At 29.2% G+C, this 19,299-nt stretch overlaps 1 protein-coding gene across 1 annotated transcript; it reads left to right on the top strand.

Moving 5' to 3' along the window:
* The first annotated feature begins 1,251 nt into the window (after nucleotides 1-1,251).
* LOC122505909 (probable cleavage and polyadenylation specificity factor subunit 2) lies at nucleotides 1,252-16,445 on the top strand. Its single transcript, XM_043617788.1, has 11 exons — nucleotides 1,252-1,409; nucleotides 1,834-2,030; nucleotides 2,222-2,381; nucleotides 2,680-3,031; nucleotides 6,393-6,703; nucleotides 6,981-7,240; nucleotides 7,437-7,622; nucleotides 10,699-11,071; nucleotides 11,639-11,818; nucleotides 12,128-12,265; nucleotides 16,268-16,445. The coding sequence occupies exons 2-11, from the start codon at nucleotides 1,882-1,884 to the stop codon at nucleotides 16,358-16,360; spliced, it is 2,202 nt and encodes a 733-aa protein (XP_043473723.1). The 5' UTR covers nucleotides 1,252-1,409; nucleotides 1,834-1,881; the 3' UTR covers nucleotides 16,361-16,445.
* The last annotated feature ends 2,854 nt before the right edge of the window (nucleotides 16,446-19,299 follow it).

Below are 19,299 nucleotides of genomic sequence, written 5' to 3'. Positions count from 1 at the left end.
AAATAAATATTTGGGTTTACTCTCAAGAAGACTGATTTCCTTCAATAATTAATTTTATTAATTATTGAATGATTTATTCTACTTGTGAGCTTTTTCCCTCCGTTTTAACGGAATATTCACGTTTATTATTTGAAATTTCCCGGTTCCTATCAAGGATTTAACCAAATTCTGAACTCAACGAATCACCGAGCAGTAATCGCGTTTGCGCGAGTAATTTACATTTGTGCTCGTAACAAATATGAGAACTAGTAATTTTGAAAGATAACTAGATTTGTTTGAATTCTGTTTCCCCGAGTAACGAATTTCAAGTGAATCCGAAGAATTTTTTAAAATGTTCGCCATATTGGATCCACCATTTTGAATTTTCAAAATTTGACATCGGATTTTAAATAAGCGACCTCAAATACAATAGTATACTCGTTTGCGCAAATTTTAGTTTTTTAAAAAGTTGTTGACATTTTGAGTCTATTTTTATGAGATTTTGGTCTTGATTATGTGGAGGGGTTAACATTAAAAAATCGCTGAACATTGCCAATTGGAAATTTTATTTTCTAATTTTGATATGTTTACCAAGAAATAAGAAGAAAAGTATAAAGAAAATCTAAAAGATCGTCGCAAGAACTCTACATTTAGTAAGTATTTATTTAAATTAATGATTCTATTTTCACATAATATTAATAAATGAATATCGCAAAATTATGTTATTTTGCAGGTAAATTTTGAATTCACATTTTATTTATTATTTTATATAATTTAATACTTTTATCAATTTATAATATACTCAATCTAGTCATACTTATTACAAATTGCAATAATTTTTTTTACAATTTTCCTGTAATTGTATGTTTTTTAAAATATTTTCTACTGGCCTATTTACAAAACGTAACGAAAAACGGAGCCATGGGGATCATGGAACTTCGTTCGCGAATGAGACGCATGAGATAGACAAGGACACAAATATATCTCTGTCCTTTTCTAACTCATGCTTCGCGTTGGCGAACGACTTTCGCGAATCTATTGTGCTTAGGCCTTTATGCACACTCACACCACTTTGGTTGCTGCCTGCCTGCAGGTTGTCATGGTAACATATAAGAGTAAGAGAGTCAGTGAATGCAAATATTATTTAATGCACTTTCTCTCTTACACCTGTTGCTCCTGCCTGCGTGCCCAGGCAGGCAGCCTGCAAAGGTGTGACCACAGCTTTATGCTCTTGGGATTCTATTGCAGAAAGGCATTTATAGCACATCAAACCTAACCTGAATGTACAAGGAACATTTTTTAATGTTTACCACGGAGTAATAATAATGTCTACAGATGATATTTCAAAACAAACATTCTAAATATTACAAGAAGTTTTTAATTTCGTTCAGAAGTATTTACATACCAGGACTGGTATAATTATTCTTGTTGTGAGTAAATATTTATATAAAAAAGTCCTTAATTTGATTTTACACTATTATAAGTATTTTTATGTCAATCGTGATGACATTTTTAATTGAAAACAATTTTTTACAATTTTTCTTTATAGTTTAATGGTTTAAAGTACCTATAAAATTTGTCTATATTCTAAGTAAAAACTTCAGAACTAAATGATCCATGTATCAGTAAATTTAAAACTAATTTTTAATTATTTACATACTTTTTTCTAATGAAAATATTAGGCTATTTATCCCGCTGATTTAAAAAAGTAGTAAATTTAAAGTAGGTATTTACATAGATCTCCCTTAATAATTACCTATCTAATTTTTTTTATAAAAATACAGTCAATATCAATGCCATTTGAAAACCGAAATAAAATTGAATAATTCTATTAAAAATATTTGTTTCCTTCAGGACTTAGTTGTCTGCAAATGAAAATTTTTCTTAATTGGAAAATTCACTATGACGTCTATTATTAAATTGCACGCAATTTCTGGAGCTCTGGATGAATCTCCGCCTTGTTACATTCTACAAGTTGACGAACTGCGTATATTATTAGATTGTGGGTGGGATGAAAAATTCGATCAAGATTTTATAAAGGAATTGAAGAGGTAAGTTAATAAAGCTGCAATTGGCACTCAGTTATCAGTTCCCACTTAATTTTTCAAAACTTTATGATAGTTTTAATAGTTAAAAAAATTTGTGTAACCGGCTCTTAAAGTAGAAACATTTTTTAAATTTAGTTTATTTTTTAAAATGAATCTATAATATATACATAATTTTAATCGATTTTTTTATTTAGGCACGTTAATCAAATCGATGCAGTATTATTATCATATCCTGATCCATTGCATTTAGGAGCTTTGCCATATTTGGTTGGAAAGTGTGGACTTAATTGTCCTATTTATGCAACTATCCCCGTCTACAAAATGGGACAAATGTTTATGTACGATATGTTTCAGGTAATATAATTATCACAATATCTTAAAGTTAAAAATTTATTTTATTACTCAATTGTTAGAATAAGTAATTGTTAAAATTAACAATCACTCCGAGTGTATATTACTAAACGGCACTGTCGAAAATATTCTGTGAAAATCGTATCAAAGCTTGTCTTAAGTTTAAAGAAAATTTACAAGTTATTTAAGGAACAAAGTGATGATTTTTATAAAATGTAACAATTTAAAAACAAAGAGTCTTGCTTCTCTTAATATGAAGTAAGTAAATAAAATTTTATTAATTATTTTTTTCATTATTCAGTCTAGACATAATATGGAAGATTTCGATTTGTTTACTTTGGATGATGTTGATGCGGCATTCGACAAAATTGTTCAACTAAAGTACAATCAGAGTATTTCTATGAAGGGAAAGGGTTATGGTGTAACATTGACACCCCTTCCTGCTGGTCATATGATCGGTGGTACAATTTGGAAGATAATGAAAGTTGGAGAGGAAGATATAATTTATGCTGTAGACTTTAATCATAAAAAGGAAAGACATTTAAATGGTTGTGAGTTGGACAGACTACAGAGACCTTCTCTGTTGATCACAGATGCTTTTAACGCCACATATCAGCAAGCTAGAAGAAGAACCAGAGATGAAAAATTAATGAGTAAGTAGATAAAATAATTTTTTATTGAATGATAAAAATAATTTTTGTGAAAGCTAATAAGTTTTATTGATGCAAGGGATTTCAATTAATAAAAAATGTTAATTAATTTAATATTGTTAATGACCCAACGTTGGAACGTGATTAAGTAATAAAAAAATAATTGTTTATTATTTTTAAGTAATATAACAATTGAAAAGATTTTGCTGGATATCTTGGGTCAATATCATATGAATATTTTTCCAAGCAATGAAGGGGTTAATAATTATAATAAAATTCAAATTTATTTATTAACACATATATAAGAAATTTAACATATTTTATATGTAAATTTAAATGAAAATTTTTTAAAATTTAATTTATCTCCTCTTGTTAAATATTTGATGCTTCCTCCTCCTCTTTCTCTTCTTCCTCCTCTTGAAATTGTACAAGAGGGTTTCCTTTGGACACTCTTCTCAACGTTTCTAGAAAAGAACGGTTTATTTATTTACAAGAGCAGTCAATTAAAAGAGTTAGTTAAAATATATAAATTAGAAATATCTTACTTCGATTTTCGTCTAATTTAAGATCAGAAATTATTTTTGATAAATGCCCTAACGCATTAAAAGTTTCCATGTCGGCACTTATGCGGTCAAACTCTTGCTCTTTCTCCAGCCAATACCTATAAGTATTTTTAATTTCAATAAACTTAGAGTCAAATGGACCAAGATACAATTAATTTTATAATGTTAAGGTGCCGTCCCATGTCGGCGTAAAAACGTCAAAGCGTCGAAGCGTCGGCGTTAAAGTATGAGAGTGAACGAGATAGAGATATAAGGTTGTGTCTTTCACTCTCATGCATTTACGTTTTGACGCCGACGCTTTGACGTTTTTACGCCGACATGGGACGGCACCTTTAATATGAAAATATAATTCTTTAAAGTTAAAGATTTTTTTTGTGATAATTGCGATTTCGAAATCTTGAGTTAAAGCGAACGCTAAATTTATTTGATGAAAAAATTTATTTTGATTTGCCAGTCTTACAATATCAAGAGGGTCATTCACAAACTACGTCACGCTTTTTCGGACTGATTTTACCCCCTCCCCTCCCCCTTCGTCACATTTTGATCGAGCTATCTTTCAAAGTTTTGTGTTTTTCGCCAATAATTGTCGTATCTCAGTTTTTAAATCAGTGATTTCCTCATTATTTCTTGAACTTTGTACTTTGTAGTTCTTCAAAAGAGTACCGAAGGAGACATCAGTTTCTGGCAAAGCATTATTGACGGATATTGTTTCACTACTGTCAAACATTTTTCACTTTTTAAAAATTTTAATTCAAATTCTTTTAAAAGAAATTATTTATTAATAATTATTAAAAAAAATTAAGAATAATTTTAATTATTTCAAACATACATACCGATGCTATGACTTTTCCCTGTGCATCTTTCACTTCGCGTATCCAAATTATGTCCTCAGGGCGAAAATGATTTTGGCAAACCACTTGACCACTTTTAACTTTAAAATTTTCTCGTGGAATTGCTTTTTGGCACTTTTCAACATTTTCTTTTCCACTTGGAACTGATAACATGTGGACTTTTTTCACATTTTGATTTTTTTTCCGTTGAGGAATAAAACCGGACTTACAGTTTGGCGCAATGCACGAATGCCCTTTGTAAGGCATTATTTATTAAAAATAATTCTCACTTTAAAATATTTTATGTTTCACATAGAAGTAAATTTTTTCTAAAAGAGAACGAAAGAAAACAATGCACGGCATATTATAAAAGTAAACAAAACAGAGCAGGACGCGGACAGCGCTATCTCGGGCTGATTTCTGCTGCAATCGCAAGGAAAGGCCTAAGCACAACTTCTTCGCGAATGTCATTCGCGAACGCAATGCATGGGTTAGAAAAGGATAGATATATATTTGTGTCCTTTTCTAACTCATGCTTTACATTCGCGAACGACGTTCGCGAAGCAGTTGTGCGTTAGCCTGAAGTAAAACCGGGGTGATTTAAATGGAATGAATGAAATATATTTTCAAAATTACCATTTGAATAGAAAGAATCCGCTGTTGGTAAAGAAGAGAGCGCCGCTGCACTGCGCGCACTATCTACCGATTATGCGCCGCATTGAAAACAGCCTATGCCGCATTGGACTCATATTTGACAGTTCAACTTACCTTTTTTTCTTAAAATTTCATTTTCACACTCACTATTAGTATTTTTTCATTTCTTTAACTCGTATTTTGCTCCACTAACACTAATTATTTACTCCTGTCACGTATTTTCTTTTCTTAAAGCTTAAAACTTGCACCGCATTGGGACCCCTTGATTTTCGCATTCACCACGACACCCAATGCGGTATTTCGCGAATACCGCATTGGCAGGTTGGCTCTCCCAATACGGAATCCCGTACCTCCCAATACTTTTTTTACAGGGCTACTATATAATATACTTTTGTTATTTTAATTTGAAAGTTGAGAGTTTGTCCAATAGAACTACATGAATCCAAAAATGGAATAACAATACCCAACTAGCACGTAGTATTACAGAAATATTAAAGTGTCCACCTAATGGTCATATTACCGGGAAATTACTGTAATATTAGTTGATTATAAAGAAATCACATTTAAGTGTAAAAATCTTTTTTGTATATTTTGTGTTGGGTCAGTCCATTATATTTCATCTGAAGTCGTTGCGGCCTATTTTTAAAAAAATCTCATAATTTGGAAAAATGATGTTTAATATTCATAAAATCAATTTTTAAGAATTATTTTATAAAATTTTTTTAATTTAACTTAGAATTTTAATTTTTAAGTTAAGTTAGACAGAAAAAAGGTTAGATTGTCAGTTACGAAAATTTAATAAAAAGCATGGAAATAATTTAGATAATACAAATTTCTTGATTTATATTTGTTAGAAATGAGCTAATTTACTTGTATAAATAAATTATTATGTAAACATACCCAAACTAATAGATAAAAATTGATTTTAAAACTTAACTATATAATGTCAAAAATCACTATATTTTATTTACATTTTTATCTATTATTCTGGGTATGTTTACATAATAATCTATTTATACAAGTAAATTAGCTCATTTTTAACAAATATAAATCAAGAAATTTGTATTATCTAAATTATTTCCATGCTTTTTTATTAAATTTTCATAACTGACAATCTAACCTTTCTTCTGTCCAACTCAACTTAAAAATTAAAATTCTAAGTTAAATTCAAAAAATTTTATAATTAATAATTCGCTCAAAAATGAATTCTATGGATATTAAACATCATTTTTACAAATTATGAGATTTTTTTAAAAATAGGCCGCAACGGCTTCAGGTGAAATATAATGGACTGACCCTTTATTAATTTATTTTCAGCGAATATTTTGCAGACATTGCGTGGAGGTGGCAATGTTTTGGTTGGCGTTGATACTGCTGGTAGAGTTTTAGAACTTGCTCACATGTTGGATCAACTATGGAGAAATAAAGATTCAGGCTTGCTTGCATATTCCCTAGCACTTTTAAACAATGTTAGCTATAATGTTGTGGAATTTGCTAAATCTCAAATCGAATGGATGAGCGACAAATTGATGAGAAGTTTTGAGGGCGCAAGGAATAACCCTTTTCAATTTAAACATTTACAATTGTGTCACAGCATGGCAGAATTAAGTCAGGTTCCCAGTCCAAAAGTAAGAAAAATAGATTTCATTCATTGTATTTTAAGGAGTTAATAATATAATAAGTATTATCATATTTAATTGGGAGAATATTCACTTTTAGTTCACTCATTTTTAATAAGTGTTATTTAAGAAAATATAAAACTAAAACATTTTTTTGAATAATTAGGAAATTTTTTTTATAAAATTTAGATTTTTGGTGAAGAAAAGTCTGAAAAATTACTTTCCATAATTTTCCCGGTTGACGGCAATTGTTACATGTATTATTATATAATTTTGAATTATTTAGGTAGTTCTAGCTAGTACACCTGATATGGAATGCGGATTTTCTCGAGAGCTGTTTCTTCAGTGGTGTTCGAATCCCCAAAATAGTATTATTATAACAAATAGAACATCGCCTGGAACATTAGCAAGAGATTTAGTGGAATTGGGAGGAAATAGAACTATATCACTTGAAGTGAAGAAACGTGTAAAGTTAGAAGGAACTGAATTGGAAGAGCATTTGAGGAAAGAGAAAGTTAAAGAAGAACAACTTAAGAAAGAGCAGATGTAAACAATTTTTTGAAATATATTTTAATTTATTTTCTTATTTTGATCTTTAATTAATAATAAAGTTTGACGACAACAATTAAAAATGTAAAATATAATGCTATCACAAATTGAAAACTGAATATTGACAAACTGAATTTTATTAATTATTATATGATGAATATTTCACATTATGTACAACATTATCAATTTTTAGGGTAACTGCAGATATTAGTTCAGAGTCAGAAGATGAGATAGAAGTTGGAGGTGGAAAGGGTAAACATGATTTGTTAGTAAAGTTGGAATCAAAACCTGGATTTTTTAAACAAAGTAAGAAGCAGTATCCGATGTTTCCTTTCCACGAGGATAAAATTAAAAGTGATGAGTATGGAGAAATTATAAGGTAAATTTTTTTTTCTTATTTAACATATTTTATCATTTTTATTGTTCAATTTTATGACTTACAAGCGATAAATAACAAAAATAATGAAGCGTATACTTAGCTTTACTAATTAATTCATATTATAAATTATTTGCACAAATACTAGTTAATTGTTTTTCAAAAATACCACAGTAAAACGTGAGGTGTTAAAATAACACCAGAATGGATTAAAATAATCAGCAACAGTTTAATCCCTCTAGGATTAAATTAACACGAGAAAGGATTAAAATAATCTATTTTGGTGTTATTTTTAACTATGAATGAAATTTTACTTCAAATAAAACACCAAAGTCAACGATTTGTAAAAATTCAACGAATTTAGCTTCTCTAGGCAGAATAGTAAGTTAGTAAGTTAGTTATTAACTTAGTTACTAACTTGGTAACATAGTTACTAAATTCAATTGTGTTCACAAATTTTTAAAAATTCTCGTCAAAATTTCAATTCTCTTTATAAATAATAAAATTCTTCTCTGACATTTAATTATTTTACAAAATTTTAATCAAATTCTTGTCAAAATTTCAATTATTTTCAAAAGTTTTCTAAACTTCAATGATTTTCAATATCTACTATTTCAATAAAATTTTCCAAAAGAATTCCATTATTAAAAAAAATTTGAATAAAATTCTACGCAAACATTCAATTATTTTCATAAGGGGCCATTCAAGTATTACGTAAGCATATTTTTCAGGTTTTTAGACCCCCCCCCCTCCCCCATGTAAGATTTTTTATATACATTAGCGCCATTTTTTCTAATGGAAATAAGCAATAGCTAGACCCCCCCTCCCCCTTAAATGCTTACGTAATACTTGAATGGTCCCTAAATAATAAAAATTTTTACAGGAATTCAATTATTTACAAATTTTTTTTATAAATTTCTTCGCAATAATTCAATTATTTTCATAAATAATAACATTTTTTACAGGGATTCTATTATTTTTATAAATAATAAAATTCTTTTAGGAATTCAATTATTTTCATAAATAATAAAACTCATTGCAGAATTTCAATTATTTTTAATGCAATTTTAATCGAATTCCTCGAAAAATGTAATTATTCTTAAAAATTTTATTAAAATTCGTCGATTTTTTTTAAAATGCATTTTCTAAAAGTATACCATTTCAAAAGTATTCTCTGAAAATTTGAGACAAATCGGACTATTATTTATGGAGATATAGAATTTTGAATGGAGCCGTTTTTACCACTTATTTGTTATATAATTGGCCGGTACTTGAACGAAGGATTTTTTTTTTGACAATAATTTTTTCTTTTATAGCTGAAAATGTGAGTAAAATTTTGGTCAAAAAACAATTTTTGACTTTCAACATCCGCCATTTTGAGAAAAATCAAAATTTTTCAAATCCCTTCGTTCAAGTACCGCGAATCAAATCGCGAAGAAGAAATCGTTAGGTAATGATATAATTATCATTACCTAACGATTTCTTCTTCGCGATTTGATTTTAGATGATCCAATCAAGAGATAGCGTGATCACCGCGAAACCATTTTTATTTAAGGAGCTCACGCAAATGTTCTATCATTCGCATATTTCTTTATATTTATGGACTATAATTTCAGAAAATTTTCTTGAAATATATTTATTTTATGTGGAAAAAGATTTGTTATTAATTATTTTAAAGTGTGGCCACAAAAAATTCCTAAAAAAAACAGCTTTTTTTGAAGCTCTAACTGTACGTAACCCCTTAATGATTTAAAAAATTTGTTAATAATATTTTTCATGAGAATTTAATTTCAAGAAACATGAAATTAATAAATTATTTATTTTTGTATTTAAATAATTGAATTCTCGTAAAATTTACTAATAAAAATGGTTTTAAAAATGAATTTCAGTTGAAATTTTAGATTACCTATAATTAAATATTGAAAGCATTATAACGTGGATTTTTAGAAATAATTAAATTTTAAAAAAGTTTCAAACTAAAATCATTGAAATTCGTAATTTTTCATATTTTTGAAAAAAAATTCTGTAGGATTAATTCTTTTTAAAAGTTTAATAGGATTTTTATTGAAATTATTTCAAGTTTTTATTTTTGAATGTAATATTTAATTGCAGAATTTACGAATAATTGAAATTTTGTAAAATTGAATTGTAAACGAATGAATTTGAAAATTCTCATAAAACTCATTATGTTTATGCAAGTTTTAATAAAAAACGACAAAAGAATTCAATTATTTAAAAATTTGTCACTAAAATTCTTTATGAGAATTGAATTTTGAGAAACATTCAATTATTCAATAAATTATTTACTTTTGCATTTAAATAATTAAATTCTTGTAGAAGTATTTAATAAAAATTGATTTTCATTTCATAAAAATGAATTTCAGTTAAAATTTTAGATTATAATTGAATATTAAAAGCAATATAGCGTGAATTTTTAGAAATAATTGAATTTTGAAATTAATTGTTTTGAAAAAGTTTAATTGAATTTTCTTTTATATTATTTGAAGTTTTTATTTTCTAATATGCATTTAATTAAAGAATTTTGGAATAATTGAAATTTCGTGAAATTGAATATTGTAAACCAATGGATTTGAAAATTGACAAAGAACTTTTTCGAAAATTATTAAAAATAGTAGATATAAAGTAATATTGTAGTTAAAAATTTTTGAAAAAATAATTGAATTGAAATAATGAAAATAATTTTGAAGAAGTATAATATTCTTATAATATAAAATAATGATTTTATTACTTGGTCATCTTTAATTATTATAAAATATGAAGAAATCGATCACTCCGAGTCGAAGACTCGGAGTGATCGATTTCTTCATGTTTTATAGTTATAAAAAAATTTAATGAACTAAAATTTCATTCATTGTAAAAAATAACACCAAAATTGCTTATTTTAATCTTTTTTGGTGTTAATTTAATCTGCAACACTTTTTAATACCTCACAATTTATTGTGACTTTTATAACAGTAACTTAAACACGATTAGAAATTAAATTTACCTAAAAATAAAGCATAAATGTTGTAAAAGGATTTGACTCAATATAAAATAATTAAAATTTAATATTTTTTAGATCTGAAGATTATAAAATTGTTGAAAAGACAGAAAATGAAACGGAAGATAATAAAGAAAATGTTGAAATTAAAACAGACGAGACTTTACAACATCCAGATTCTGGTACAGATATTCCAACTAAATGTGTTGCAACAGTAAGAAATGTGATCGTAAATGCATCAGTTACATACATTGATTTTGAAGGAAGATCCGATGGTGAATCATTACAAAAAATTTTAGCTCAATTGAAACCAAGAAGGGTAGTTTTAGTTCGAGGTTCAGCCAAAGACACTGATATTCTTGCTAAGCAAGCAGAAAACGTAGGAGCGAGAGTTTTTACTCCTAGTAGGGGAGAAATTATTGATGCGACAACAGAAACTCATATCTATCAGGTAATTAATTTATATCATCAAACTATTTTGATAAAGTAATTTTAAGAATTAAAATATTAAGTCACTCAAAACTAAAAGTATGCTGAGACTAATGATTCATGTACTTTTTAATTTCTTATATTATTAATTAATAAATCTATTATATTTTTCAGTTCATTTAAATATTTTCGTATTTTTTGTAAAATTAAAAAAAAAATTTCAAAGTTGCGTAAAATTTAAAAATATTGACTAAAATAAAAACAGAGAATAGAGATTTGAAAGATACTGTTCTTGAAAATAAACATTTACTTTAAAAATAAATTGTCGCTTAAATAACGAGATGTCTTATTTTAAAATGTCTTTCTTACAAAGTAAGTTGACTTTTATTAAAGAATTTTTAATCTTCTTTAATAAAATGCAGTTGAGACTTAACAAATTTTATTGATTATGTCAAGGTCGAAATTCGTCGCACTTTTTTAATTGTTTATTCGATTTCCACTTCAAGAAGCGTTACATGAAATGTTTTTTCCAAAAATATTAATTTTAAATACATTTATATTTGTAATTGTTGACATTAATTGTTTTCAGGTTAGACTAACTGATGCTTTGGTAAGCGGATTGATATTTTCAAAAGCTAAAGGAGATACAGAAGTAGCATGGGTAGATGCAATGATCACAGCACGTAATCAAATTTGTCAAGATGCTGTTTCTAATGGTGAAGTTAATTCCGAGCAAATTCTTACCTTAGAACCTTTGCCGTTGAATGAGGTAAGTTTTGCATCAATTGAAATTTTTAATATATTATTTATCAGGGGTGGGTAAAATTATTCTTGAAACATATTTAAAATAAAAAATACGTTCGAAAAATATACTTAAAATGTAAAATAGAAAATAGTTGTCGGTTTCCTACTTAAAATGTGAAATACAAAATATATATTTAAAATAAAGCATTTTCAGAAAAATAGGATCAAAGTATCAAACAATGCAAGTTTTGAAACTTTACAAAGCACTTTCAAAAAGCGATGCGATAAAAAGTTCAAATGGGGTTTAAAACAGTTCTTTGTTCTTTGTTAATAGGTGCCTGGACATCAAACGACATTTATAAATGAATTAAAACTTGCCGATTTCCGACAAGTTTTAAACAAACACAACATTCCATCTGAAATTAGTGGTGGTGTACTTTGGTGTTGTGGAAATACGATAGCACTTAGAAGGGTAAGTTTAATCTATTTTCAATTATTAATTATGACAATTCTTTACAAAGTAAAACACACAAAAGAAATAGTAGTGAAGAGTCGGATAAGTTCGGCCTTTGGCTAAATCCGCTTTTTCTTAATATCCCAGTAATAAGGGGCGAATTAAAGTGGATTGGCACTTTTATGCTCTTAAATTCCAAACCAATTCCGTTTTTGTCCGCAATCTTAATGAATTACTTTTCTATTGTTAAATTCATAATTTCTATCCAATTCAATTCTCTGTAACCACGTGACCAGAATTTAAAACCCCTTTAATGCCCTTTAAAGAATTCAATGTTAATTAAAAGGCATTATCTCCACAACAAATGATTCCCGTAAACGGCATTAAAATGAATTCAGACTCTGGTCACGTGGTTACAGAGAATTTAATTGGATAGAAATTATCAACTTAACAATAGAAAAGGAATTCGTTAAGATTGCGGACAAAAACGGAATTGGTTTGGAATTTAAGGGCATAAAAGTACCAATCCACTTTAATTAATCCCTTATTACTGGGATATGTTACAAAAAATTTTTTTAAGGATGTTTATAAGAAAGAAATGCAGACCTCTAGAAAAATAATTAATTAGCATTTAAATAATTGAAACCATGTTATTAATAGTATTTCCTATAAAAATATAATTATGAATTTTCTTGAAAAAATAGTGACAATCAAAAATTTAATTTATTTATACAATTTACATATATGTGACTGTCCACGAGAAAACACGGCTTAGGTCCAAAAAATCAATTTGAGTTTTTTATGGTAATCGACAGGTTTTATGTTGCTTTTTCAAAGGCAAAAGTCAAAAGTTAAAAATATCAATTACTTTCGACAATACATTGTTTTAAAGATGGGTATGTCAAGCGTAGTTAACTTCAATCGTAGTACTTCAATCGCTTGCCCTGTGAAATTCACGTTTGGGAGCTAAGCCGTGTTTTCTCGTGGACAGTCACATATATATATGATCCAAACTTGTCATATCGCTTCAGTAGAATTTTTTAAAAATGATTCGATTTTAATGTATAATATGGCTTATTTTCTTCAAAAATTTTCTTCTCTACAACGGCATCGTTCAGATTTTTAATCGAGAATATAATTAATTTTTAACTTTTTAGTTAAACCCATTTAGTCCCAAATGTCCGTTTTTCTTAGTACAAGTTCGAGCTTTCCGGTTTTAAAAAAAATCGGGACAAAGGTTTTCTTATGGATTTGAGTGTCCTCTTTCAGAATCTGAAAGATTTCAATTTCGATTTTATGATAAAAAGTTATAACTATTTCAATTAAAAAAAGCCGTTTTTTAGTGATTTTTTTTTTAAATCAGATTATTTAATCGAAATCAGTTTGGAAAAAATCCGGAACATCAAAATATCGCGTCCAAAATGTTGGGACTATCAAATATAGGCATGCTGACAAAAACAAATTTTTTCAAATTTCAAAATGGTTCCTACAAAAATCCGAACTTAAAATTCCATACCTTTTCCATGATTTTCAGGTCAAATTTTTAGGAACTTCCAGTGGAATTTTAAATTTAATTTCCAAGCCGTATAATATATATATTATATTTTAAAATTTGTAATTGAATTTCTATTGAAAAGAAAAAATGGAAAACAGGAAAAATTTAGAAATTTTTAAAAATTCCATGCCTTTTCCATGATTTCCCTGATTTCCAGAAGCCTTTTAAAAATTCCATACCATTTCCATGAATTCCAGATTCTGTAGGAACCCTGAAGATGTGCAAGCTTGTGTCAAGTTCGTTGCAAGTACTATGATGTCCTAGAGTTGCAAGCTTGCACTGCAAGACTGTCGTAAGGTTCTAATGCAAGCTTGCTGCAGGATGACTCAATAAGCTTGATGCAAGGTCGTAATGCAAGCTTGCAGCCTGGTTGTCTTCTAGGCAAATATTTAATTATATAATATTAAATAAATTAATTAATTTTCAATTTTTATTTAATATAACATATGTAATTATAACAAGGTTATAATAAAAGTGTTATTAATTTCCCCAAAGAATTGGAGTTACCGAGGGTTTAGTTTTTTTGATGGCGTTAGAAATTTCACGAGGACTTGACAACTCAATGCCATCTACATTTAATTGAGTATTAAGAACCTTGATCTTCTTGACCTTGCAGTAGTATCAGGTGACCGTCCATCTTGTGCCCTCGTCGCTCATGTCTGTCGTGAGAAAATGTACCTGTTCAAAGCAATTTGCTATTTCCTCGGCTTTTGCTGAGTCGTCAGTGTTTAAACCACTTTGACCATGTAGGGTAGGTATGGTGTATGTATTTTCTTTTGAAAAACAGCACGCTGTTTTCCATAGTGGGCTATCAGTGACCTTCAAGGCATGTGATTTGAGTTAAGATCATTTATGACATCCACCGTGATTACACTATTTATGTTTTTTGTAAGAACTATGTCGACCATACCATTTATTTTAAATTTTTTTGTGCTTGAAATTCTAGTCTCAATGAGCAACACTAAATCGAGATCATATTCAGATAAGAATTCAGTTAATTCAGATTTATTATTATATATGCCATTGGAGTTCCAGTGTCCAATTTAAATTGTTTTATTTACTTTTCTATAATCCATTGCTAACTATACAAAAGGCTTCAAGTCTCTCTATGTCTGTGTAGTGTTGCATTCAAGAATCTCTCCTTTCATAAAAGAAAAAAGACAGAACTTAGGCATTCATTTTTTTTCCATGTACTTTTAACGAGATTCTCGTTTTTTTCAATTTTTAACGATCGATTTCTCGCTCGAATGCAACATTAGACTCGTTGATCCCATGATTCATAGCATTCGTCCAGGCTAGTACTCGAGTTTGTTGCTTCGCCTCAAGAACTGGAAACTCTCGGATTGTCAATGTAGGAGGATGTGATTTTCCATTCTTCAGTCGTTTTTCGTTTCTAGGTTGAAAGATGTTTCTCCTTGCCAGGATTCTTTCGACATGTTTTAAGTAGTATTCACATTTTGAGTAATTTGCCGGATGTTCACCACCGCAGTTCGTGCACTTTGGTGGCTCGTCAGTTGATTTGTCGCAATTTTTTCTTAAGTTGGGCCTCTCATGTCATGAAATCGACCGGCCGAAGTGACTCGTGAGAATCGTGAATGGTCTGTTCAGGAGACGGATACTTATACTCTGTGCAAACATAATTAAGTATGTTTAAATGACTTACATTTTCGCCCTAAAATTCTACATGCGCATTTAATGCCAATCATTAAAAAAATATTTCATACTGTTCTCATGTCGTACATACTTGCAACGTTTATACCTGTCGAAGAAAATTTGTTTTTCTATTTACCTAAATATTTACCATCATGAGTTCTCGAACGCGAGATGCTCTATCAACTGCGCCACAGAGGTTCATGAAAGGGAATTTAGAATATACATATACGAAGGAACTATGAAAATATAATAAGTAACTTGAAAAAGGGATACTGTAATTGCAAACAACAGTATAATTATGTTATGTATAATATACATTAAATTTAACAATGCTATGTTTTTGAAGAATGTTAATTTTCAAAGTTAAAAGTATAAGGAAAGACTTAGGGCTAATTTCTCCAACTTCAATTAAAAGTTAATCAATGATTGAAGCCCGTTTAACGGCTCATGATTTGTTGATTGGGGATTCAATCATTGATTAACTTTTAAACAATTATAAGACTTTTATACATAAGAAAATTGATTTAATAGTTAACGGAAGAATAATAAAACTGAAGAAAGTTTAATGTTGAAGTAAAAAGGGTCTCCCTTCGAGTTTGTCTTATTGAGAGTTGACTATAAGTAGAAAATGTATAGAATTATGAAAGAAATATACAAACCCATCAAGAATAAGTTTATTGACCACTATTTTCACCATTACACTAATCAAACATGATTCAAACACACAATATTTTCGACAGGGTACTGTTTAGTTTAATTTCATTAGCATAAACAAAATATGTATTTAAATAATTTGTACTTTTATGTTTCAGCATGAGGCAGGTAAAGTTATTTTAGAAGGCTGCCTATGTGACGAATATTATAAAATAAGAGAATTATTATATGAACAGTATGCGATTGTTTAATTCTCTTAAATTTAATATGAAAGTGTCACATATTACATTGTAATTTGTATAAAATAAACTTTGAATATTCTTATAATTATTATAATTAACTGTAGTTTTCTTTATCATTATAGCTGAAAATGTAACATATCTATGAGAGTAAGTGTTATTTTTAAGTAAATTGTCTTTTCTTCTCAATTATTGTTATTTGTAATAATTATTTTCGTGACTCGTAATTCTTAAAAACTTTTTGAAAATTAAATAAGTTATTTTTTAACCAGCACAATTCAAATATGCTTTTCTAAAAGTAATATATTTAAATATATATAATATATTTTTATAAATCTGAAGAGTGTGAAGTATAAATTTAAAACAATTCTAAATTTTCTGCTAACGTTAAACAAAATCTGACGCTTCAACATACAATAGAATAAGAAATTTAAACAAATAAATTTCGCCGTCAGTCGTTAATTAATTTTAAAGCTCAATTAATAAACTACATTTTACTCAACAACCACAACAAAATAATTTACAAAAATATCTTTGAGTTTCTCTCTCGCTCAGAGGGAATTCTGCCTGAACGGCTGGCAAGCAGAAAATGCCAACGGCGAGACACGACTGGCACAGTATTGAAAATCGGACTTACCCACGATGCTTCTCTCCAAAGGACTATGATTTTCCCTCCTCCTGCTGCCTCAGCACTAAATGCGAGATTAACAAATGTTCCTTAAATATAGCTTCTGACTATTGAGATTGAAGAAGAGCCTCTCGACACTGCAAGCATTGTACTCTTAAATATGTTTTTTGATCTGTTAAAATCTTTTGAACCACCCACCCAGCAATATAAGAAACACAACCTTGTGAAAAAGCAGATAAAGAATTCGGTAAAGAAGCAGCGGAAATCGAAAAATTGTTATCAAAATCATTATTTTCAATTTGATACTCTACTTCGACAAGTCCGTACTTTTTTCAACTCTCTGATGGCTTACCTCGTCGTATAAAGAAAGATCGTAGTAATTTATTCTTTTAGATTTTGATCTTACACTAGGAACTGTTAAAATGGTAGTTGAATCCATAGCTTCAACATTGCCATTTGTAGAAACTACTTCATGGTAAACAAGAAGACGTTTATAAGCTACAACAAATTGAGTGCACGTCGGACTTGTGCACCAGCCACCACATTGTCTGATAGCGCAAAAAAATAATTCTAAATGATCCTTACTTATTTTGTATGATAATAGATAACGAAGTTGAGAATCCTCCGACTTCACGTACAAATTAAAAATGTTAATTACTGATATCATAGCTGTTATAAACCCTACGAATGGAACATAGCGTCTAGTTTTCCAAATCGGAATACCAAAAACGTCAGTGATTCCTTTTAAATAATCAATTTCTTGCAAGATGTTTTGCCTCTAAAAGATTTCATTTGATTTGCGCAAAGGTGACTTAAATCCTTTTCCGAATGGATTACGCGAATTAAGAAAATCAAAAATTCGATCTACACTACGAATAAATTTAACAGTTCCTGAGCTACCTTCAAAATTTTTTAATTTTAAATATTTTTCACAATATTTGAGAGAACTGGCAGTGCTACTACTCAAAGTTTGAGCAGCTAGCAGTACTTTCATTTTCATTTTATGAAAATTAGTATGGGCTCTACGAAGTTTGTTTCCTGCTCTGAGTCCCTCCTGTTCCTGCAGATTAACTAAATTTTCAATGAAACGCCATTCAATAAGATTTCCTTCACTATCCTTTAAAACTTTTAACTGACCTAAACAATTACGGAACAATTTGAGCATGTGAGATGCATAAAAAATAACAGAAATCTGTTCTTTCGTTGATGGATGCTGGAAATACGGTTTAGGGTTTGGCAAAGTCAAATGTAGCACCTAAAACTTTCATTGCAGCAAAATGTTCTGCTGTACCATCCAAAGTTAACGAAAGTACATTAACTTTAATATCATTTATTAATATCAAAGCATTCGATATTATTCCAGCAGTTGTAACTGAGTCCATACCGTTAACAACGACGTAACCTATTGGCAGCTTCCAACTATTATCTACAGAAACAACCATTAACACAATAGGTTCCTCTGCTAACTGCATCTTATCACTATCATCCATTTGACTTCCTACATCTACATACCCTCGAACTTTGCCATTTGGAAGATATTGCAACCCTTTTTTATAGACATACCGTCTATCATTAAACTGATTAAGACTTCTTTCCCTTTTTCAGAAGCTTCTGTTACTTTATGGCGTAAAGCATCAAAACTTTCTGACGTAAAGCCAGGTTCTCCAGGCAAGGAAGAGTACCATTCTTTTAAGGTCCTAGGATGGGGAAGAGCATTACAGAATTTTCTTCTGACAAATGCATATGCTTTCGGGGAGTAAAAGTGCAGAGAACATGCAAATGACCTTAGTGCAGAAGGATACTTCTCTCTACTAATGCCGTTTAGTTGTTTACGCCTTTGAGCTTTAAAAACTCGCTTTTTAGTTAAAGACTACGTTTTAACAACATTATTATTTCGGATGAACTTTTTCATTAGCTGAGATACATCACTCTCTGTAATACTATCTAAGTATGCAAGTCCATTTTCTGACACTGCACGAGTACGTCGTAATTTACTTACAATATCGCTAAGAGTAGAGACTTTTTTCTTTAGACGCTTAATAACCTGCTTCTGTATTTTCGATCTTTGTAATTTTTGTCGCATTCCACTGTACCGCCTCATCAAGCCTCTAGGACTGGAACACCCGTATCCGACCGACAACACTTCCATTGAGTTGCGTCGTCCTATTGTAGTTCCACTTCGTTAGTACCATTTTGGCGGCGCCACTTCTACATACATCTAATAAATACATTATATGGTCAAATTATGAATCTTAGATGTTTAAAAAGATATAATTAAAATTTTAACCTCCATTAAACAAAATTCAACCTTTAATTCTTTTTT

Source organism: Leptopilina heterotoma, unplaced genomic scaffold (assembly GCF_015476425.1).
Source record: "Leptopilina heterotoma isolate Lh14 unplaced genomic scaffold, ASM1547642v1 Lhet_38, whole genome shotgun sequence".
In the NCBI taxonomy this organism is placed as follows: domain Eukaryota; kingdom Metazoa; phylum Arthropoda; class Insecta; order Hymenoptera; family Figitidae; genus Leptopilina; species Leptopilina heterotoma.
Note: the sequence above shows the minus strand (reverse complement) of the source record. Positions and strands in the feature narration are given on the sequence as shown.

Excerpts from the sequence above, each read along its gene's own strand:
- LOC122505909 (XM_043617788.1), top strand. The coding sequence starts at position 1,882 with ATGACGTCTATTATTAAATTGCACGCAATTTCTGGAGCTCTGGATGAA. Across the intron at positions 11,072-11,638 it reads CAGAAACTCATATCTATCAG|GTTAGACTAACTGATGCTTT; the intron begins GTAATTAATTTA and ends AATTGTTTTCAG. Across the intron at positions 12,266-16,267 it reads ATACGATAGCACTTAGAAGG|CATGAGGCAGGTAAAGTTAT; the intron begins GTAAGTTTAATC and ends TTTATGTTTCAG.